The sequence below is a fragment of the Labrus bergylta genome, chromosome 8, assembly GCF_963930695.1.
Source record: "Labrus bergylta chromosome 8, fLabBer1.1, whole genome shotgun sequence".
Classification (NCBI taxonomy): Eukaryota; Metazoa; Chordata; class Actinopteri; order Labriformes; family Labridae; genus Labrus; species Labrus bergylta.
Window position 1 is genome coordinate 26,437,605 of NC_089202.1, and position 23,635 is coordinate 26,461,239.

General features: G+C 42.5%; 1 protein-coding gene across 2 annotated transcripts in view; it reads left to right on the forward strand.

Moving 5' to 3' along the window:
• Window positions 1-23,635, forward strand: part of LOC109987407 (low-density lipoprotein receptor class A domain-containing protein 4) — a 218,436-nt gene that overhangs the window by 151,292 nt on the left and 43,509 nt on the right. The window contains exon 1 of one of the 2 annotated variants that reach the window (XM_020638481.3): window positions 19,050-19,449. The exons of the other annotated variant lie outside the window; for it this stretch is intronic. Within the exon in view, the coding sequence (XP_020494137.1) occupies window positions 19,356-19,449 (94 nt within the window). The 5' untranslated portion in view covers window positions 19,050-19,355. Of the gene's footprint in view, window positions 1-19,049; window positions 19,450-23,635 lie in introns of those variants that run through there. 2 annotated transcript variants of the gene reach the window in all.

A 23,635-nucleotide genomic window follows, 5' to 3' on the forward strand; every position in this document is an offset into this window, starting at 1 on the left:
GGGCTTTTCTCCACAGACAGCGTACTCACAGTTGGACTTTTAGAACAGCGGCCCTCTCGTCAACGTGACTTTTCCCTCTCCAACCCAACAGAATAAAGAAGGGGCTTCTCTTCAGATATCAGCTTTGTCAACAATGGCGGAGGCGACGCTGGTCTCTCTTGTCTTTTCAGGAGTAAAATTGTCAGGTCTAGAGCAGCTGCTAATGACAGGACTTAACTCCTTTACATGTTTTCTTTGTAATATTCCCTTTTGCATTAAACCAAATACTAAGAAGACGGAGCTATCTAAAACACACCTAACAGACATTACAGAGGGAAGCAGAAATTACCTTTCGTAACCTAGCAACCCTGAGCGCTGTTGAGAAGCGCTATGAAGGAGCTTCTGCCTCTGAAGAAGTAATTTTCTATTAGCCTGCAAGTATGAAGGAAGTCTGCAGCTCATCACCCATTGGTCATATATTGAAGTCAGGGGCTGCTAGAACTTGAGTATGGCTTCATTTACACAATAAGAAAGTGCGTGTTGCCTCTGAAGACATCAAGATAAGTGAATGACATTTCACCTTTGACCCTGATTTTGAGAGACCCCCACCCCCTTATTGTGTACAGTACCAGATTTTGGCATATCAAAGATTCTACAATTCACTTAGCAGACGCTTTTATCCAAAGCGACGTACATCAGAGAGTAAGAACAACACAAGCAAGGATCTAGAAAAGAGGGAACAATGTCAGTAAGAGCAAACGATCAGCTTTGAGTCTGATTGGACACACAGGTGCTGACAGGAAGTGACCAGAGGCAAAGCACAACATTGAGGGCAGTTCTTGAGAGCTCTAATCAGTATAGAAACCATCTTATAAGTCATCGTTATCAAACAAAAACCATCGTCACAACCATCATCATCATCAATAATATGGAGACCATCATCATTAAGTTAGTAGGTATTCATGAAAGAGCTGGGTCTTTAGCTTTTTCTTAAAGGTGCAGAGGGACTCTGCAGATCCAATGGAGTTTGGAAGTTCATTCCACCACCGGGGGGCGACAGAGGAGAAGAGTCTAGTCAGAGATATAGTGGTGTTTGGTCAGCGTTGCCAATCTGATACAGGGGTTATTTATGATCGCCTTTTCAGTAAGCTAATCACACCGCGCTGATCAGACAGCGGCTGCTTTAAAGTCTGAGTGCAGGTGCTGCAGGTACCTTCGTTCCGTTTCTCAGTAACAGACGCACACACTCTCCTGTCAGTGTTCTCAAAGCCTCTGTTTGAGGACCATGGGGACATTCTCTCTGACTTTTAGCGCCTTTAAGACTGCCTCTTTGGGCACACAGGTTCCAGACATTGCGCACTGTAACAGCATGTATCTGGGCTGCTTGACAGTCGTTTAATGACTCATTGATAATAACCCTTATCTCAAAGTTGGCATCATAACTCCGCCTCAGATGTCGGTTAACTTGACCCACTTTGTTCCAGACTATGACTGTGTCTCTTCGTCTCCCCTCCCCCTGGCACCTTAATCATGACTAGTACACCTGCTGTACAAGTTTACGTCTTGGCATGTAAAACTCTTGGCCCCCGAATTTAAGATATCCTACTTTTTTCAGACGTATTTCAAGAAAACTAAACTGAATTTTTTGGACCAATTTACAACTTAAAGCAAATGCAGTGTTTACTTCTGACTACTTTTAAAACATGAGAAAGTAGTTTTAGAATGAGTGGGGGCGATCAAAAGGGGAAAATAAAGAACAAGAGAGAGAACTTTATTCGTATGTAGTTCCAATGCAGATGTGCATCACAAATAAATAAGCATCAAAGACTCAGCAGGCTGTCACTTCTTTTGGAAGCAGAGACTCTGGAGTCTCCCTTTGACACAATCCTCTTTGAAATCCATTCAAACACATAGTGCAACAAATAAATTGCTCTTCTTTTACGTTGGTTACTTCTAATTTGCCTAATCTTCACAGTCAGATGCTGCGGAAATTCAAAGACAATCTCTTTTTGTTGTAGTTCCTCAGTTGAAAACATGGCTTTGTTCTAGATATTCTCTATTTTTCCTTTACTTGTGCAAATTGAATGCAGCCTCTGTTTATTCGTTACAGTGTCCACACATGTGACAAATGATACAGTAGCAGCAGAGTGACTGCCAGAAACAAAGAGAGACAGAGTGGGCTGATCAAGAAAGCAACGAATAAACAGATATTTTATGGATGTTTTTTTCCTTTGCTTTTTTTCAATTCCCTAATTTTGTATCGGCCCCACAAATCCCATATGGGTGGGGCCCTATTTTTGATTTATGACTAATCTGATAACCAATAAGCTACTAGTACAACAGCTTAGATAGGAAGTCAAACACTTTCTGGCTAACACGGCTATTTGACTGTGTTAAGAAATATAAGATAAGAAAGACGTTCATTTTCAGCTTATTAAGCTTACATACGTTTTAGCTGGGAATTAGCTGAATGCTAACACTACCAAGGACAGCGGACAGATATTTTAATGAACATTTTTAGGAGTGGCTGTGATTCATTGCTGTTCATTACGTCTCGAATGGTTCCAATGGGGTTTGTTATTTATTGACTTGTTGTGTATTGTGATTACATTGTCGATGTTGTTTGTTGTGTGTATGAATAGACCGAGTGGCAAATGACTTTACCCCGCTGGGGGTTAACAAAGTTTTCTTATTTAATAGATGTTGTGTCCGAAGTGTCTGTGAAATAAAAGGAGGAGTCCCAAAATTCACAAGAGAATCAGTTCTTTGTAAACGTTACCCTGCAGCTCACCTGGTTGAGACTCATGTACTGATGCCGAGGGCTTTAGACTAATGCATTGAATCTATTCTGGACCGATCATAGACTGTACATAAATATGGACAAGGCGCCCCCATCTTCTACCGTTGTACAAAACTGAAGCCAAAATACCCCCTGTAACGGTTGCTTACATACTGTGCTGGCGATGTCATTTGGGGCCAAGACATGAGCAGAAGGGGTCTGGCTGATGGAGCTGCAGAACTGACTCCCGCCCCTTCCACTGACTAAAGCACAAATGAAACTTAACGATCAAACCGAAAAAAGATCCCGCAGGTCAGAACAGTCTACAGCAGAACAGATTCTTAAGTCAGGTTGATGCAGACACCCACGTTTATGAAAAGTGTTAGTGTGTGTTACGTTTCCTCTTCCTGTACTCTGCTAATACGGTCCAGATTGCTGCAGAAGACGTATTGGTCAATAGAGCTGTCAATCACGGCGTTAAATCTTTTTGGGGGGCACAGGTGGCGCAGTGGTTAGTGCCCCATGTATGGAGGCTGTAGTCCTCAACGTGGGCAGCCCGGGTTCAAATCCAACCTGTGGCTCCTTTCCCGCATGTCATTCCCTACACTCTCTCTCTCCCTGATTTCCAAAACTATCCACTGTCCTGTCTCTACAATAAAGACACAAAAGCCCCAAAATAAATCTTTTTGGTATGAAGTAACAGATTGAGAACTAAATATAATGACAGAAATCATGTTTGAGAAAAAATTATTTGACATGTATTTTGATTTGAAAGTTTTCCCATCTGGAGGAAGCGGGGGTTATATAGGGGACTTATACTGCAGCCAGTCAGCAGGAGGCGCTCTACATATTTTGGCTTCAGTCCTGTAGAGCTTCTGTCTTGTGGCCATTCTTTAAACAATCCATGGTACCTCAATCCATCTTTATTTTTATAGTGCCAGTTCATAACAAATGTTATCTCAAGACACTTTACAAACAGACAGAACTCTTTGTTATATTATAGAAGCACAAATGAATCCACTATGAGCAGTTGGCAAGTAGCAGCGTCAAGGAAGCACTTCCTTTTACGAGGCAGAAACCTCAAACAGAATCAGACTCATGTGTAGCACCTGCTTGGAATGTGCCTTTCAGGTCTCTCCTGCTCTTTTTCTCTAAGATAATGTCTTAAAGAGGCCTTACATTTGTCTCAGTTATATCAGTTGGACGTGTATTTCTATAAAAGTTAGAATTGCTTGAACTTGAACTCATTCTGAACTGCCTTTACTCGGTCACATTGAACTGTAAGACAGCACTCGACAGCTGGGTGACAGAGGTCATCACAGCAGTGATGTCTGTCAGTTTTAACGCTTGCTTTTACTTAATTAAAAGAGGATTTTTCACCAGCCACATGTCCAAAATAAATCCCAATCACATTGAGATTACAGTTTGCAAAAATATTAACTGGCTGACATGTGCCACTTTATTTCCTTTGACATATTACTTCATGTCCTTTCTTCTTGCATCAGGGCCTGTTCATATTTTTAGAACTGTTATTAGTCGTGAGTTGTGTTGTGACAAAAATTGGATCTGCCTGTTCTATTTTCTTTTCATGGTCATATATTGGTAACAAATTAAGAGTTTCATTTAACACCTTCCCTAAATCTCCTCTCCTCAAACATAAAAAAAAACAAAAAAAAACGCCCTGTTGAAAGCGGGCATGGAGCTCAGGGAAAATATTCAAAAACATTAAACGTGAGACATGAATCATAGAGATGACAGAGAGGAGAGCGTGATTAGCTTCTCGGAAAATAGTGAATGACAGGAAGTGGATGGTAGTGATAGCAGACAGAACATGAAATGATGACATGGGCAGCTCTCCCACCTGCACAGACAGGCTGTCTCGCCAGCAAACCAATCACTCTCTGAGGAAGCAGCCTCTCGCTGGGTGTCACTGGGCAGACAACAAGCGCACACACACACATACACACACACACACACAAACACAAAATATTGGTTACACACACATAAAATCACAAGTCTGACTGGTATCATTTTCCAAAACTCTGGACCGTGTCACTCACATCTTGCCACTCAAGGAAACATTTGACCTGTTTGATATCTACTAACAGGAACGCTTCAGTCAGATGCGATCAAGCATTGTGGAGGTACAGAGATGTTTTTTTCAAAGGAAAGGGGGATTTATTAAATGTACTGTACAATGATCACATCTGTCTATTGGCAGGAATTCAGACAAGACAGGGCAATGGGTGTTTTGGAATGGGTATGTACTGTCGCTATACAAGAGCTGTCAAGAACATAAAATCACTGTCATTCCTGAGGCTAAATTCTCCGACACATTTAAGTTACGCAACGAATGATCCGGTAAAACGTACACTCCTGTAAGACTTGTCATGTATGTTGATTGGGTCCGAGTTCTAATCTTTCCCGCATGTCATTCCCCAATCTCTCTGTCCCTGATTTCTGATTTCTGATTTCTGATTTCTGATTTCTGATTCTATCCACTGCCTACAATAAAGGCATAACAATCCCCAAAATTCAAAAAATCTTTGTTTTTAAAAAGGGGTTGATCCTTTTCCCCCGCAGAAGATGGAAAACCCAGCTTACATTACTGCTCGCCGTTTCAGTCGTATAAATAACAAGAGATTGTGCTCCTCTTGTCTTATCACAGGCAGAACTTTCTCCTTTCATTGACAGCCACTCTCTAGAATAAGAAGACTGATTGTATGGACATCTACCTGAAAGAAACCCTACCCTTTATTTCACATATACAGGTGGCTGTGGCTCAGTTGGTAGAGTCATCGCCTCTCAACCAGAAGGTTGAGGGTTCAATCCCCAGCTGAGCAGCATGTCTGATGTGTCCTTGGGGAAGACACTTAACCCTGAATTGCTTCACTACCATCTGTGTGTGAATGGGTGGGTGTGACATGCAGTGTGAAAGAACTTTGAGTAGTTGGAAGACTAGAAAAGCACTCTATAAGCTCCAGTCCATTTACCATTTTACCATATATTTACCCAGCATGGTTATGATTTGTAGGATATGGAACCATGTCACTGCAATGGCTTCCTGTCAGCCCAGTAATGCAAATCTATTCCTTCATCCAAATATGATCACTTCTGACAAAAAATGAAAAAAATAAGCACCAGCAAAAATGTTAAGTTCAACACTTAAAAGTCCACAAACCAATGTTTGATGGTCAGGTTGGCTCCATTCACTTTTCATTTACAGTTTATGTTACAAATGTATTCGGGTTAAAGTGACTTCAGGTCGTTTTATTCATTCAATGAACAATGATGTCTTCAATGTGTCTCACGTTTCAAATCACTGCCAACAACCATATTCCACTAATCGTAAATCCAACATGAGAGTTTGACGTGATAGGATTTGGGGGCCTCTGAGGGGACATAATGAGCCAATAAATGACAGTGTCTATTTTGTAGACACGACTGGAGGGTTGAATTTCCCTCTGCTCTTTGATCTGAACAACAAGGTTGCTTCTCAAGTGGCTAATTGGACTGTAAACAATGGACAATGTAGCACAAGGAAAAGGAAAAAGGAAGTCCTGGCTGGAAGAGGTTTACCGCTGGCTAGTCACCAAAAAGATGACCATCGTTTCCCAGAGGCATATATCATCATGAGACAGCCAATGAGTTTCAAGATTGCCCTGACATTAGCCATATCATAACCGTATATATAAGTGGTTCTGCAAGGCTTTAAGAGAACAGATACAGTGGCAAAAAAAAGCCTTTCGTCCTCACAGTACATCACTAGTCGCCCAAGACGTGTTACAAATGTGTTTTGTATAAATACAAGACTGGACTCTACAACTCTTCCTAAACTGCTGCATTTAAAAAAAAAAAAAAAATACACATTGATTTTGTGACATGGACAGTGTCATTTCCAGACTAGTTGAAAAGTTTAAATATTTAGTTGTTGCTTGTCTCTCCCTCTCAAGTTCAATCAACTCTGAAGGAGAAAACATGAAATATTGGATAATTCATAAAATATTCAGGATGGCTGCACATTTGTGCTGTGAATCAGACATTACACCGTCTTCAGGTGATGGTCTGGCCTGGCAGCATCTGTCAGTATCCCGAATACACTAATGAGATATCTCTGCTGACTGGATGCAATGTTAATGTTGTTGTGTAGCCTTGCCTTTGGTTTTAGCACCTCAGCAGTGAACGCGGCAGCGACAAGCTGTTGTGGGGTGATCTGTTGACTCCCTATAGCCCGGCTTGCTACTACTGCAAAGGGAAGCCAAAGGTGGGGGGGGGGGGGGGGCTCTGCTAGCAATGCAAACTGTGAGCAGGGACGCTCGCTGTCCTGGTACAAGCTGTTAGCTCACTGGTCAGGCTTGCAGAGCTCTGGGACGGCAGTGAGGCAGACTGTGGGGAACGCTGGCTGGGCTGGAACAAGCTGTCACTGGCCATGCTGTTTACACCCAGAATGGGGGGGGGGGGGGGCGGAGGATTCAACCTGGGAGCTAACAAAGCTATCTGGTATGATAACATATAAGCATGATAAATCCTAGCGGTGCAGGCAGGGGTCCACTGGAAACAGCTGTGTTAGTGAAGGCAGCATTAGCTTGCCGGTGATGCTAACCTGCGTGTTGCTGAGTTCTGCCAGGGTGGTAGCAGGTCTGGGGTGCTGCAACATGTTCCCTCCACCATCCATCTGTCAGCCCTTGCTCCTAGCGCAGCATCTCTCACCTAATGTAATGTTTTCATTATATTCCTCAATATGGGAGCTATAGCATTTTTTTTGCGGCGTGGCCAGGCAGGCAGAGAGGAGGAGTGCTTGCAGTGTTTGGATCGCTGCAACTTGTTCATATGAGCGTCCATCTGTTCCGAACCTGCTGCCCTCACAGTCGGTAGCTTATGTTTTGACATTCTTGGATGTATGTAAGAGATTATATGAATCCGATAACAGCTTTGCTGAGAAGGCTGTTTAGGTTGTTTATCTACAGATTGATAAGAGAAGATGATTAACAAACTATGAAGATCCATTTCATTACATAACTATCTTCAATTAATTCACTTAAAAGTAATCCAACATCTTTTTCACCAACAAAACAAAATCAAAACATGGGAATAACTGTCCTAATTAGTTTTTTCAATCAAAGCTAAATTAGTGTTTCTGAAACATCCAACTAACTTTGGATCAGACAGTGTTTCAGAGAATTGACTGGCATGAAATCTGAAGACCGAACAGAGTTCATTATTTTGTTTCTGGGATTTTATTTTTTTTTGCAAAGTTTGGCTTGCTGGAAAATCATTTCCTTCATATCAAAGTTACAGTGAGTGTGATTAGGTGAGAAACGCTGAAAGTAATTGTCTTATTGTAATAAGAGAAAAGTGTTAATAGGAAAAAAAAAAAAATAAAGCTTTATACTCATGAGACTTTTCATGTCCCGTGTCCCCCTCCCCACTCCCCCACTTGAGAGATTGAGAGGCCCTAATATTAGGTTGCAATCTTTGCATGTGACAGCAAAATATTTGGTTATTCCCGGGGAAACTAGTATTTCATCGACTTCATCGTAAGTCAACTCGTGCAATTTCAGCCCCGCTCCACACATCGCCACTGCTGCTGTTCTCTAAACGCAGTCATCAAGTTTAAATACACAAAACCAGATTGACCATATATGACTCAATCTCAGTTTACTTCTCTTCCTCCTCCTCCTCCTCCTCCTCCTCCTCCTCATCACCATGACTGACTTCAAGCTGTCCCTCATCACCTTCCAAAAGCAACACTGGCCTTGACAGTTAAAAACATGTTAACAAACACAACTTTAAATCAACATTAGAAAAGACAAAACTTGCAAAACATATAAATAGTATTCATATTTGGTGCCGATGTCACTGTGTTGCTGACTTTGCCTCGCACTGATAACCGACTGAGTTCTCTGTTTGTGTATGAATAAGAGGTTTATAGTGTTGTGAGACTACATGACTTTCTTTGCATTTGGCCACTTTACCAATCATGTAAATGATCGGCTCCACTGTCGGTGCAGCTCCGGGTCACAGGTGTGTCATAATGCCGCCATAATGGATTATGATTTGTTAAGTATACACTTAATAAGCATAGGTTTTTTAATTACATATGTTTTTCACATTTTATATTTTCCATATACATAGTGAACAATTCATGACTATACCTGCTTAACATGAGCGTTTAGCTCAAAGTACCAGCATGCCGTTTGGGACTCCTCACCCACCCCTTGGTGAGGAGGATCACAGGCAGCAACTGATAAACATGTCTGATAATAAACTAAAGAGAAACACAAGATAGTCATGGTACTACTGCTTGTGACAGTCAGGTGGTAATGCTAGTTTGATTCCTTTTACTTCATGATTCATCTCTTCCCATGTGTCTGCTGCACTTATTGGTGACAGGGATGTGTTCCAGCATGCTGTAAGGGCCTGTGTCCACTAATTCTGCCTATTTACCGAACAAAATCAACGCAGTTCAGTGTTTTGGGTGCTCAGCGTCTTAAGCGTAAAAACACCCTCTGCATCTGCAGATTTTTGTAAGATAATCAGAATCGATTTTCAGAAAGCAAATGTAATGGAAGGTAAATGTTTTGATAATCATTTTACAAATTAAAACATGAACGGCAATAGTAAAGGTCTAACAGATTCAGTTAGTATACCCCACACTGTGTGAAGCTGTGGTTACATTTTTAAAAGAGGTTAGTTAATTTAGACACAGTTTAACACAAGCTTAACCAAAATCTAATAATGTGGTACTTTGAGCCAAATGCTAACGTTACAAAGGTTAGCATGCAATTAGGATTTTGTTCGTTTTGCAGGTAATGGACACTAAAGCCGTTTTCACATATTTTTTTCTTGACCTGGCTGTTCACATATGCAAAGATGCAGAAGCAGCGGCCGAAGCAACAGAGTCCTCTATACGACGCTATAATGAGAATATTTGCCTTCATATCAATGCTACGTGTGAGATTTCGGCCGTTTGCGTTCACACATGCAGCTCCGCCTGGAAAATATCAGGAGTTTTTCAGGAGTTTTCTGCAAGTGTGAAGTCACTATGAGAGTAAAGTTTTAAACTGATCAACCAAATGAATTAGAAGGCCCGAACAAATGTCATCTTAGAATCAAAATGACTAGCTTAACATTGAATTTTAAACATTACACGACTGTTTAAGTTTCATCTTTATTGAAGATGCACACATTGAACTCCGTACTATTGTGTTGCTTGGCCTTGGTTTACACAATGTGTACAGATCACTGTCTGAGCAGGAAACCTGCAGTGAGCTCAGGTGTCACAACGAGTGAATGCAAACACTAGTTTGTTATAATCAGAATCAGACATCTGTACAGTCGGAAGAAAAAAGACATTTGTATGCATATCAACAGAATGCTTATGTATTCTGTTATACATGGTATATCTCTCTCTCTCTCTCTGTGTGTGTGTGTGTGTGTGTGTGTGTGTGTGTGTGTGTGTGTGTGTGTGTGTGTGTGTGTGTGTGTGTGTGTGTGTGTGTGTGTGTGTGTGTGTGTGTGTGTGTGTGTACACCTATAAGTATATGTATGGACTCTTCACAGCAGTGGGCTGTAACCTGCATCATCCACACTCTGTAATCACAGCTGTTTATGACTGCATAAAACAGCACACACACACTCTCTCTCTTTCTCCCCCTTGCTCATCCTGTTTCTCCTTAAATCACTTTTACACACACACACACACACACACACACATTTATAGCTGCTGTGTGTCTCGCTGGCTGTGTGATTATTACCGTCTGGTTTGAAGCTCTTATCAGTGTTTTGACGGAAGTGGCACACACACACACAGACATTCACAAAACACACCTTCGCCCTCTTCCCGATTCCCTCTCCCACTTTTCTTTCTCTTTCGCTTCCTTCTCTCAGCTGTGCTCCCTCCTTCCTCCGGCAGAGGTGGAGCGGTAGGTAGCGTTGCGGTGTTGCGTCTGCACTCTACTGTGTGCCAGTTCAGGAGATTGGCATTAAAGCCAGACATGAGCTCATCGGCCCAGCTGGGCAGACAGCCCATTACAATGCTCAGCAGGGCCCTACCGCAGGGGTGAAAAGAGCTCAATACCTGCTGATTATCTACTCTTTCTTTTTGTCTCCTTCTCTGGGTCCCTCTCTTCACGACTCACCGGCTTTTGCTTAATCTGTTTCTCCTCTCCACTCTTTTCTCTCCTCTCCTCCTCCAGTCCTCCCCTCTCCTCTTTTTTTCTTCTGTTCTTCTTCTCCTCCCTCTCTTCATTTATTCATTCTTCCACTCGGTAAAGTATCCCCCACCTCAGGCGGTGTCTATCTTTTTCTTGATCTGTCGAATTCAATCGGTCTTCCTCTCATTCAAACCCAAACTTAGACCGAACACGGACACAGTCTATCTGTCTGTCTGTCATCCTCCTTTCTCCTTCTCTTTCTCTCTGTGTCTGTCTCAGTCAAACACACACACACACACACACACACACACACACACACACACACACACACAGACAACTTTTTAGTGTGTGCTGTGGTGTCATTGCAGTGGTGCCTGCGGCAGTAAGGTAGGGAGGGGTAGTTTAGGAAATGACAGGGGTGGAAGTGTGTGTGTGTGTGTGTGTGTGTGTGTGTGTGTGTGTGTGTGTGTGTGTGTGTGTGTGTGTGTGGAAATGAGAGGGGTGGGAAAGCAGACAGCTGGTGCACCTGTGCGGACAGGATATGACACGGCATTGCAGCCAGACAAGGGCAGGAAGCAGCAAATATGATGTGGCAAGCCAGACGCTTTTATTGAAAGCAACTCTCTACTCTGCAATCTGACTGTCTGGAGTGGCCTTTCTGTTACTTATAGCTCTCCGCTGAAGACAGTCAATGCCTAAGCAAACACACACACACACTCTCTCTCTCTCTCTCTCTCTCCTTCTCCTTCTCTTTCTCTCTCTTTCTGTCTGCTCCCGCTCCACAGCTCTGTCAGCTGCTGAGATGCATTGCGGTTAATTCATGAATCCCATTCAGCCTTGGTATTAAGGCTGAGTCATATCCATCTTTTGTTCTGACATTTGGAACGGCATTCAGTAATACCGACTCCACACAGAAGTCACGGGGTGTTTGGAGTTATTAGTCTGACTGAAAATGTTATGCCATAGTCAAAATGGATCACCGTCATGCGCAAGCACTTTCATACACACGAGTCCCATGATTAAGGCTGCGCCCACTGAAGGATTTGTTTTTTTGGGGAGGGGACAAACAGGCATGAGTCATGTTGGATAGAAACGGCCTCAACAGGAGTTTAGGGTGAGGGTAGCTCTGTTGAGGCAAGACAAGAGGTATAAAGGCAGCAGTGGTTGTAATGTTTGCAAGATATCCAAGATGGTGGATGAAGCAAAGTGTGACGCTATGATGTCAGTTTTTGCCTTTATATCAATGTTAAGATAAATTGGACCTATTCTCTGTATCAACTTAAGAGAAGAACACACTGGCCGCACCCTTGATGCGTGTCACAAATATCATCATCCTCCTCCCGTCTTCCCGCAGTGAATACTAACCTTTACCTGCACGATCAGCTCATCCTGACTTTACACAGAGATGTTAACCACGAGGCGCACAGGAGAAACGTTGGGGTGAAATCCGGTTGGATTACGTGTCTGCTTGCATTCACCCATGCAGCTCACTCTGAGAATTTCTAAAAGACGTCAAGAGTTTTGTGCACGTGTGAAAACATCACAGAAGCAGACGAGGATATTTGACATGAAACAGTTTTTCCCAATTTTGGAGTAATGCATTTGACCTTCTGCAACCTGAGCCTGGTCATTGAATCGACTCAATCAATTTCAAAGCACCTCGAGATGAAGTGTGATTCTGTAGGTGTTTCTCAGGGGTGATTACATGACAAAATAAAAATGTAACAGTTATCATTTTTAAACAAAAAAAAACACTTTACCAACTCCACTTTAAACAGAAGCGTCCTAACAGCTGATTTGGTCTCCTTCAACAAACATAATGGGCAAAAAGACACAGAACGTATTTTAAAACCATGAATACACCGCACATGGACGGACGGAGATAGCAGCCTGAGAAGTTGTTGTCATGCTTCTTAGTGGATTATTTATTCTGGTGTTCTCGGCTCTGTAGCTTTCACAGATCAACTTGTTTTATTAATTGTGATTGGAACCTGCACACTTTATGCTCCACTTTTACCCGTGTACCGTGCATTTGCACTTTGTGTGTTTTATGTATCGTCTGTGTTGTATTAAGTGTCTCTCCCTGCCACCACATCTGCCTACGGGTACACATAAAGTAACCTGAACAGTAATGGATTAAACTCTGAAAGTGTATCTATATAGTTCTTTGGTTGGAAGTTACTTTTTTCATGGCTACTGCTTTCCAAAAAGCCTCACACTTAATGTGCGTATTCTGTTTTATACAGCTACAGCCACACTTACTCTTCTCGAAGCTGTGATGGCTGATTGGTCAAGGTGATGACTTGAAATCCAATGGGATTTATCTAGAGGTGGCAGTGGGTCGAGAATTAGAGTCCCAGCATGGACTAGAGTATCAGACAATCAATCAATCATCTTTATTTGTATAGTGCCGATTCATAACAAAAAGTATTTTCCCCAAGACACTTTACAAGAGGCGCAGATGTATACCTTACTCTTTGGAAGGTCTAGACCTAGAATGATGGGAGTACACTAAAGTACTGCCCAGCTGCCCTTGAGCAAGGCACCAAGACTCGACCTGCCCAGTGGTCCCTGTGTGAGGCCAACTCTATCTGACATCTCTTGGGGCCTAGATGTGTGAGTAGCACAGCCTCTGGGATTAAAAAAGTAAATCTGAAAAAAATACAAATTTGGCAACTTTAACACCTATAGCATCTACACTGCTCTGGTGTTTTGGGACCCTTAAAACGATGACTTTTGGAGACACTGCTGGCCATATTTTCATTTGATAAATCCAGGGTTGTGTTGTAGTTTGGAGCCCCTGAAGTCCCAAAAAAGTTAAATAAAAAACCTGTGCACACAAGCATAACTTACTGACACAACATAATAACTTGTGGGAACAAGATATTAACTCGTGCACACAAGTTTGTTGTTTTTTTTCCCACTTTTTGGGACTTCAGGGGCTCCGTAGTTTTAGTTTCTACAGTCAGACACAGAACATTTTAGTGACAATGACCGAGACACCTCCTGATTATTAATGAACGGTTGCTTTCACCTCATTTCTCATTCCCCTTCAACGTGATAATTTTCCAGAAGAAATCAAGCGTCATTCTGACAGCAGATCATGCAGCAACTGCCTTCTCTTTTGTGTGTCTCAAAGAGCTCACCAAGAAGTAACTCATGAAGATTACGAGCTATTATTAGACCTTATTTTTTAATGGATAATGACTGACATGTAGAAACATATCAAACACCTTCGCCTAAAATGCCTTTCACACTTTCTTTTGAAAAAAATTGATAACAGGCTAAGGAGATTTATTCAGTTACAAAGATAAACTTGATATTGGGTCAGTTGGACAGAAAAAAGAAGATGGTTCGGTATTGAAGAAATGCCTATACATGCTTATAAAAGTGAACCATAAAATGCTAGCATACAGTCAAATATCAGCCTATACATAATCATTCTTAAAATAAAAAGTATTGACTATTCATATGTACACATTGGTTAGACAGTAGTATAACATAAGTATATATATATAAAAGTATAACAAAATCTACAAACAATCCGAACAGTTATCAGTTTACATCATGACGTTATAAAACTAAAACGTGACAGATAAAAGAATGTTTGCTCATAAATGTTCTCTGATAAAAAATTCACTTGAAAACTACATTTCCTTTGATCAGACGATTTTTAATGCATCATTATGATCACTATCAGCGTCATCACTGAATACTGTTAAATGAACTGAACACAAGCAGGATTTGACTCAGTGCATCAAAATGTGAATTCAGTTGAACTCCATTGAAGGCTTGGTGTAAAAGTGACATTTATAGTCTGCACTTCATGCATGAAGTATTGCACTTTTAGAAAGTTTGGGAACTTACAGTGGACAAACTAATCAGATGAGTAGTTACATGACCCCACATTACTTAAAAAGTACTTCATGTGTGTCTTTGATTAAACAAAGTCTGTCACATATTCCAAAGCCATTACCTAAATTAAGTGTTGTAAAGTATGTTTTCAACAAGGTTTAGTTGAATACTCCGTTCTGATTGGTTAATTAGAGCAGTCTGCTATCTGCTTTTTGTGAAAGCAGTCAACCTCACCGTGAGTGGAAATATTCAGTTTCATTTGAGTTACAGCGGGTCGAGGCTCATTTTAGGAAGCCAACAGAATTCAGTGTTGTAGTTTTTGTTACAGCGGCTTCAACTATAGAATATAACCAGAAGAAGAAAATCATGTTTGAAATCAATCTATTTATCAATCTATCTATTCATTTAACAAAGAAACTGTGTAATAATCTGGATTACCTCTAAAATGTCCCTTATGTAGTGCCGAACCTCAGCTTACTTGTAACTGTCCTCGTCATCAAGTTACTTCTTCATTTTTGTCTAAGCTCTCCTTTTTAAACTGCCCAGTATGATTCAGGTCACACTTACACTCTTTAGAACTGTCTCTCAGCCTTGCAGTTTCTGTGCACAAGATAGCGAGGATCACCTTAAAATAGGATGTAGGATGGGACTTTTTATTTTTGTATTTTCCCTGTGTCCTCCTCCGTGTGTTCCCACGTGCTTTTCCGATGAAGACGAAGCATAATTGATTCAAAGCTTAAAGCCAGACCTGGGAGACGGCTTTACTTTCAGAAGTAATGAAGAACTGAAGCAGACACCAGAGAAGTGGAACAGTTTTTCTAGTCCATGTTTGGAATGATGTAAAAAAAAAAAAAAAAAAAAGAGTTTTTCCAGCCGAGCCACAAGATGGCGCTATGAAGTAGTGTCTCTGTCGGCTGCACACAAGCTCAGATGAAGAAGTTTCTCTGGATATCATGGGGTTTCTTCAGAGGAGTGCACCTATCTTTTGCTGAGGCCTTTAAATGTGCTTCTTTGTACAGTATCTTGCCTGATGACATTCGTGATGCATTCAGGGTCTTATCACAAACATCTAAACTGAACTTTTAAGCATCTGTGGCTGGTGAGAGAGTATCAAGTGAAATTGTTTCTTGTTCATCTTTTTTGTCATCTGTCGCCTGCACATGGTGAAAATACTGGCAGGAAACCTCCCATTGAAACTAATCTTCAATCTTCAAAAAAAAAAAAAGCACATGCATGCACACATGCACAACAGGCCCGTCCTGGCTTCAAAGGAAGCTGGACTGGTGCTGTTTCAGCGTTGTTAATGGTAACGCAGACACGTGATTGTGTGCTTTCTTTTCCTGCCTGCATCTGATATGAAAAGAAGTTCTATATTTGTCGATATTTTAAGCCTAACAGGAACATTTCATGCTTTCGAATGAAACGGGTCACAAAACAAGAGGGACTCCTGAATAAGCATGAAAGCCCCGTGTAAGCAGGAAAGCCCCATGCAAAGTTCCTAAAATAGACACATGCACACGTGCCAAGCGTGATAAACCTATCAACCTAAAGTTAGTATTCCTCAAATGCACGATGAGACAGACGTTTCCCCTGAGAGAGACACAGAGAGGCAGTGTGTGCAGCCTGTGTGTGTGTGTGTGTGTGTGTGTGTGTGTGTGTGTGTGTGTGTGTGTGTGTGTGTGTGTGTGTGTGTGTGTGTGTGTGTAGACTGCAGTCAGGGGGGATGGTAGGGTAGCTGGTAGACTAGAGTGCATTTGGTATTCAGCCGTGCCTAGTATTTATCTGTCTGCTGGCTGTCTAGTCTGGCCTGTTAGTGGTGTCACCCTGTGTGCTCCCCGGGGGACTAAATTGACGCTCCAGACAGACTGCGTGTGTGTGTGTGTGTGTGTGTGTGTGTGTGTGTCTGAGTGTGTGTGAGTGCTGTTTGGTGGTGGTGGTGTGCTTATGAGCAGATAGAGGTGGGCTGCAAGAGAATCGATGTATGAGTGTGTCTTTAGATGAGAGCTTGTCTGGGATGTGCGTGCATGTCTGAGTGTCTGAGGTGTGTTTTTATATATGTGTGTGTGTGTGTGTGTGTGTGTGTGTGTGTGTGTGTGTGTGTGTGTATGCAGACATGAGAATGACCTCTTAAGGCAAAAAAATAACTCCTCAGTATCTCGATTAATATTGTTGCTTTGGCTGACAAGACGGCAGCGCCTCAATTTGTTGCTTCAATAAAATGATGACAGCTGCCAGCCGTTTGTAAATTGTGTCAGGGTCATGCGTCTTTTCTCTCTCTCTCTCTCTCTCTCTCTCTCTCTCTCTCCCTCTTCCAAAAGTGTCACTTCAGCGTGTGGAATTCATTGAAAGCTGTCAAGGAAACATTTTTGCATGATTGGATATAGAACTTGGCTGGTGATGCGGCATTTAATGCACAACATCTGTTGGAGGTCTTTTTCTTTTCCCATTTGCTTATTTCCCTTCACAGAGGGCCATTTTTATTGCCAATGGTAACTGGTGTTTTCAGAATCGAAACAGTGAACCCCCCTAAGAGCAAGCACTTCCCAAACAGTTTTTAAGTCAAGGCCAGTAAAAAGATGAGATTTTCTCACATGGATATGAAGAAATATGATTCTGGAAGAGAGTAGTTATTTTATTATTCTCTTTTCTGTGCTCACAGGGAGGGAGTGGATCTTCAGGTTTAAGGGCAACCTAAAAGCTATTTAGTGTCCTCTTATGGTCCCTGGACCACAGTTTAGGAACCTGCTGGTCTAGGGTGGCATTCAGTGCTTCTCTCAGATTTGAACAGCCTAGTTTATTTATAGACTGCAGACGGTCCTGTGCTACAGTGTGTGTGTGTGTGTGTGTGTGTGTGTGTGTGTGTGTGTGTGTTGGGTGGAAGGTTGCACTGTTAGTTGGACTCAGAGGGGATGTGTTGAGTTTGATAGGAGGTGGGTTAGTGGGGGGGGGGGGGTGGATTGCTCCTCTGCTGCACATGTGCCCCTGAACCACAAGACTGGCGCGGGGGGTCACCTCAAGGTTAGCCCCTTCAAAGGGCCGTCTCCATTGGCTGCGGCCCGCCGTAACAAGGGAGTGAAACTCGAAGCGCTCTCCCCACCCTCCCCAAATAACACAGCAGACAGACCAGTCCCGGCATTGCCTCCCCCCCCTCCCCCCCTCCCCCCCTCCTCCCTCGCCTCGCCTCGCCTCGCCTCTTCCCTGCTCTGCTCTCCCACAGCCATTGTCAACCAAGACCCAGCCATCTGCTAGCTCTCTGAGTCAGGTCAGCCCCCCACACACCACCCTCCAACCCACCCATGAACACCCACCCTCCTGCAACCCAGACACACATATAACCCCCCTGTCCCATCCCTTCTCTGTTGCTGCCTTCAGGTTCTCCTTGTACAGCTCGATATTCCTGTACTGTACATATGCCAATGCACATGTAGCACTTTTTACAGTAGTTTCAACTTGATGAGCTGTTTCACTTTAGAAATAAAATGCCACACAATATTCTGCATGTCAACAGTTAAAAAGATTATGTATACAGTGTAGTACATATACTACTGTGATGTGGTCAGTATTTGTTTTAGTGTCAACTGTGCTAAGAGCATAATATTTGTCTAAACAGGGGCAGCACGCCCTGAATTGTAATGTTATGAATAGCCGAGCAGCACGATGGCCAATTAATGAGAGATTCATCATTTAATGTATGCAAGGGCCTTCATCAATATTTACTACTGACAACCTGACACAGCATAACGTAAAAAACAAAAAACAGGGGCCCCTAGATAAACAAAATAGTTGCACTCATTTGTGGTAAAGCTAAAGCACGAGAAAGTGATCGATTATAAACATAATTCTACATCTTAACACAAATCCTTTAAACTATTATACATATATTAGGCACATTACCTTTTTGTTACAAGGACGTTTTTTTTATTTTATCACAAATGGATGTTTTTTTTTAGCTTTTAGTTTCAAATCTACATCATATCATTTGTCTTTCTCCAGCACAAATTGAGGTTGAGTTGGATGTTTTGCTACCCAGAAAGAAACTCCCTGACACATTTGTGAAGTAATTCCAGACATTTTCCATTTTTATTTTTACAAGATGTACCATTTTGAAATGTTTTCTACTTAACGGAGGCAGAATACTGATTTTTTTCCTTTGGCTCCTGAACGCAGCACCTCTTTTTTTTTTTTCCCTCTGTCAGCCCCGCCCCTTCAGCCTCCTGATTCGCCGTAGTGGCTGTCTGTCAGACTGTGGGCGGCGCTTGAGCCCGCTGTGTCTGCTCTGCTCTAGTAGAGGAAGGACAGCTGCTCTCAGCGGCGAAGGAAGGGAACGGAAAAAACTATACAATGCGTTAGCCACGGGCAATGGCTCGTCCCCAAATCTCCTCCTAATTCTCTGCCCGAGCCGCTCAGAGACAAATATGGCGTGAGAAGAACCGTGGAAGATAAGCGCGAAACTGTCTGGAGTTACTCGTATAGCGGCGGACTCAGGCTGCCGCTGCCTGGAAGTTTTTCTGTTGTTTTCCCGTCGTGGGGCCCCGACGGTGGCGGCGGCTCTCTCCCCGGAGCGGTGTCCCAGTCTGCCCAGCTCCATGCAAAACCTAACGGCCCCTGGCGGCCCCGGCAACTCCAATGTCACCTGCTCCTGCAACTGCACCGCTTCCCAGCCACAGGGAATGGAGATATGTGAGTAGCATTAGTTGCGTTTCTTTAAAAGAAAAAAAAAAAAAAAACCTCACACCAGTAGACTTCAGTGCCGACTTAATCCGCTGTGTGTTTTGCTGTCTCAAGTGCACCTAAAGAAGGGCAACAGACCCAGACTGAAGTATTGCTTTTTCAGACGAGTATGCAAAACTCTCTTTTGCTCTTGACCCTCCTTCTGCCATTTGTTTCCTCTCTCTCTGCAAGACCTCTGCAAGGACTTTCATGTTTGCAATGTCCTATATAGAAACTTTACGATGACTTTACAGAACACAGCCTGCTGGGACCTCTGATGTCTGTTTTTAATAGGGAGTAAAAATAAAATAAAAAATGTAGCACAGAGTATAAGATTTATAGTGGTTGTGTCACACTTTATGTTGTGTTTGTGGTTTATAGGGACAGGGTTTGCTCACCCTTAAAACTCTGGCATAGTCCTTTAGCCTAGGCTATTTTTAAGTTTCTATGAGAGATTGCAGATTTACAGTAGTTCTGTAGTCTTCACTTTTAAGTTTTTACATTTAACAGAAAGTTCACTTTCTACACATGTCAACTTGCCTAGAGGCAGGTTCTTGGTTCAATTTGGGAGATTTGGCTTTCACAGGGCCTGCAGGACTGTGTGCGCTCGGGTGGGATCACCACATAGGGTTAAATAGTTTGCCTGTCAGCATAGACAGGAAACGCTGGAATGGTATGTTATGTCTGTCTGCCTTGTGAGCAGCACAGAGAGAAACTATCATTATCAACTCTGCCCTAATGCTGCTGCCTGCTAGATCCACTGCAGATGTTCCTCTTCTTTTTTTTTCTTTTTTTTTATGACTGAAGCAGAGACAGACACATGCAGGCATTTAGGCAGACAGACAGGCAGTTAACGCACGGGGGACAGTCAGCCAAGACAGACAGTGTATGTATCCATTCTGACAGATCTGCAGACAGACCGCCAAAGACAAATAAACAGGAGACGGGCACATAGCAGACATGCAGACAGGCGGGTGGATTCACAGGCAGGCGGCCAGACAAGTACCGACAGAGATATAAACAGAGCTGAGACACACACACTCGTCTGAAGCGAGACAGGCAGACATATTGAGAGACAGACACGCAGACACACAGACAAGCTACAGACGCACGGACAGAGTTACAGTGATGTGTAATTTCCATTGGGGCAGAGGGCCAGGCCTGGGCAACGTGAGGTGAACGCAGGATATTAGATTCAGATTTGGCAGCAGTGGGTGGTTGTGCTGACGCCACATTGTAACCAAGAAGTGTGTGTGTGTGTGTGTGTGTGTGTGTGTGTGTTTGTCTGGCAGACGGACTGGTGTGCGACCATTCGTTTTTCTGTGGCATCATCGTATTGCCAGCCAGGAAAAAAAACCACACACAGTCAGGCATGAGCTCGTGCGTCCACAGACACACAGCGGAGAGAGACTAATTAGATAATCCAGAAGAAGTGCCTCAGACTTCTAAAGTGAGCTGCAAGAGAGTCAAATCATTCTGATAATAGCTATTTGCTGTAATGTCATTACAGAAGGAAGAATCAAGAAATGTTTAGAAGATCACGTATGCATCCGGGGGTTTTGTAACCACGTTAATGCTGCCGTTGATATTTTCAACGCGCTTAAAGCATCTTTATTTTACAACGTTCTCACTAGCTGGAGAGAGCTCCATTCACAAGTGGTTTGAAATAGCCGTGTCCTACTGTAGTGGCCGTCTGGTTTGAAAAGAGCTCTTGTTTGTCGGCTGTGTTGTCATGCAGACTCGGCAAAGGCTGAATAATGTAGCTCATGCTTTGATGATTTCTCTGGCTGAAGAAAAGAGCTACAGTCTGCCTTTTTTTTTTTTTTTTTTCCTTCTTTCTTTTTTTTTTTAAAGCAGAGCGGGCGGTCTCGCTGGTGTGTTTCCTCTTTATTCAAACGAGGAGGGAAAAAAAATTGAAAGGGACTTCGAACATGGAGGGATCAGAGCGCAGATATAGTGTGTCACGGCCAGGAGTCGAACCTCTACCTACACACACAGGGGGGGGTTTCACATGGAAAGAAAAGGATCTTTATTTAACAAGTGTTTGCTCTAGCTGTTGCCGGGCTGTGCTGCAGTTATCTTGTGTTGTAGGTGTGGTGTTATAGAGTCCTTGAGGTCAAACACCACGGCTCCATAAAGATTTACTGTACATTATGCAGATTCTTTAACTTTAATCTACAGTCGGCAGGGTCACAACATACCCAATAACCTTTTCTCTGGACACGTTTATACATCACCACAGTCATAAAAGCTACCACTCACTCACTCAAATGCAGTTTAAGAGGAAGTTAGATTTCAGTGTGATGGTATATGGTCCCTGCAGGGGGAGAACCATGGCAAACATTTTCAACACTCGTGTCATTTAATCTGGTATTGACTCGTATTCCTATCAGCCCCCGTCTCTTTTTCTTAAACCGGCGGGCCGATATCTTATGGGCCAGCTGTGTGAGGTCATTTCCCCCTCACTTAATGCAAATACCCATTTCTTTTTTCAATCGAGAGGTGTCACCTTGAAAGCAGCCCAGTCCTCTATTGTTTTTAATATTGGTTCCCAGAAGAGTCCTGAGCAAAAGTGAAAGTACATGAGCAATCAGAGAAGTACCCAGACATGAGCTTTCATGATTTAAACTAGGCAAAGTAGCTTAAAGAAACTGTTAGGGAACTTACCATACATAGTTTTTCAGTTAAAAGAAGTCCAAAATCTATTGCCAAGTCTTCCTGCCTATCGTCCGCCATGATTGTTGGCTCTAAAGTTGAGTTTAATTGTGAGAGAGTGGGACTCTGGTTGTTTGTGAATGCAGTCTGTTGTGGTGTGTTGTTTTAGACGTATTGCTGCTAACCACTTACTACAGGAGACAAAATCTATCGTTATACGCGGACTCACATTTTCAACATCTGTAAAAAAAATATCAAATCTTTTTAGTGTGGGCCAGACTTAAGATGTCGAGATTAGAAACAAGCATCACAATCTCTGGTTTGATTAGTTGTCCTGCACTAAATGTTGGATCAATTATCTGATTGTAAGCATACTGTTTCTAAGTTTTTCACATTAATAAATGCAACTTTTTTTTGTCAATTTATCGATAAGTGAGCCATCAGTAAAGTAAACAACAGATTTATTTGACGATCCATTACTCATCAGTAATTCTACTTTACTTAGAAAATGTTGTTTCCAGTCGCTCAAACGTGGGAAGTTCCAACATTTTCTGTTTCAAATCATTTAAAAAAAGAAGACGTTTTTATTTCTTGAAGACAAATATAGACATTTAAGAGGATGACCTGGGGCAATTTCCATCAGTAATTCCTCATAAAACCAAACGCTTCATCGAATTATCTGGAAAATAATGAGAACTTTTCTTTTATTGACAACTCGGGCGATTGGCTTGTCACAGTTCTGGCAAAGTTCTTACATATTTGTGTGCTTAGACATTCAAGCTTTTGGAGCATCCTTTTACTTTGGGTTCTGTAGAAAAACAAATAATAATCTGTCCTCTTGGTATTGGAGGTACCATAACTCAGCATTCATGCTTCTACCCAGAGACAGAGTGAAACAAACCCACATGGTTATATTCTAAGAATATCTTTGTTATCCTTTAGCGTCTTTAGATGCACACATAGCAGTATAGCTGTGTACATGCCCTCGCCTCTTGGGAGAGGCCCGGGTCTATGTGTCAGAGACTTGAGTGGCTGTCTGCGTCTGTGTGTATGTAACAGTTAGCCTGCAGCAGGGGCCAGCCAGCCAGACGGATGTAAAAGGCCTGATCTGTAATCCCGTGTATGAGTGGTGTTAGTGTGTAGGTGGCAGCAGGGTCATCTGTCAACTACCTCAGGCCAAACACACACTCTGCTACTTGTTGACTCTCCCTCAGACATATACAGGAAGATGTACACAAAGACATGCGCACACATTTACGACTAGATGTATGCGCGCACACACACACACACACGCACACACACACACACACGCGCACACACACAGACAGCCACTCTCAGGCTCAGCCAATATTTACCCTGCAGTCTCCTGCCAGACAGCCAATCCAATCTCTCACTAAGCTCTTTGTTATTTGTTTGGGGTTTGTGTGTTTTTTTTTTTTTTGCTTCTTTTTTTTTTTTTTGTTTGTTTGTTTGTGAAGGTGTTGTTGATTTGAAATTAGTT